The sequence below is a fragment of the Suricata suricatta genome, chromosome 7, assembly GCF_006229205.1.
Source record: "Suricata suricatta isolate VVHF042 chromosome 7, meerkat_22Aug2017_6uvM2_HiC, whole genome shotgun sequence".
Lineage (NCBI taxonomy): Eukaryota > Metazoa > Chordata > Mammalia > Carnivora > Herpestidae > Suricata > Suricata suricatta.
In genome coordinates, this window is record NC_043706.1 from 29706700 (window position 1) to 29707281 (window position 582).

Sequence of the window (582 nt, forward strand, 5' to 3'; positions counted from 1 at the left end):
AGGCCGACAAGAAGAAGGTGCTGGACAAGTGCCAGGAGGTCATTTCCTGGCTGGATGCCAACACCTTGGCGGAGAAGGACGAGTTTGAGCACAAGAGGAAGGAGCTGGAGCAGGTGTGTAACCCCATCATCAGTGGACTGTACCAGGGGGCGGGTGGCCCCGGGGCCGGTGGCTTTGGGGCTCAGGCGCCCAGAGGGGGTTCTGGGTCAGGCCCCACCATTGAGGAGGTGGATTAGGGTCCTTACCTTCCTAACTCTGTATTTCTTTCAAGTTAGAGGTGATCTGAGGACCTTGCTATTGCACCGTATTTTTTTACTACTTCCAGTTGTCAGCTCTTTAAGTTTATTCAGAAATTAGTTTGTAACCTGATACTGTTTGTCTTTATTAATTCTTTGTGATATACTAGTGTGGTTAGTAGAGTTTTTGCATTTAAAGGTGGTACTTTTTTTTTCCTCCTCTGTCAGATGAGTAAACACTGCCACCCTTTGTCCAATTTTGCTTTGTAAACACCACAAGTCCTGGAATGGCTTATTTTTTTTTTTTAACAATTTGTACACTGTATCATGAAAAATAAAAATAAAA

The 582-nt window shown here is 44.7% G+C and overlaps 1 protein-coding gene across 3 annotated transcripts in view; it reads left to right on the top strand.

The window, feature by feature from the left end:
• The window catches only part of LOC115295621 (heat shock 70 kDa protein 1), a 2781-nt gene extending 2199 nt beyond the window's left edge, over window positions 1–582 (top strand). The window contains exon 2 of one of the 3 annotated variants that reach the window (XM_029943692.1): window positions 186–582. In XM_029943692.1, the coding sequence (XP_029799552.1) occupies window positions 186–236 (51 nt within the window). In that variant the 3' untranslated portion in view covers window positions 237–582. Of the gene's footprint in view, window positions 1–2 lie in introns of all 3 variants that reach the window. The other 2 variants (XM_029943694.1, XM_029943693.1) reach the window with 2 other exon arrangements.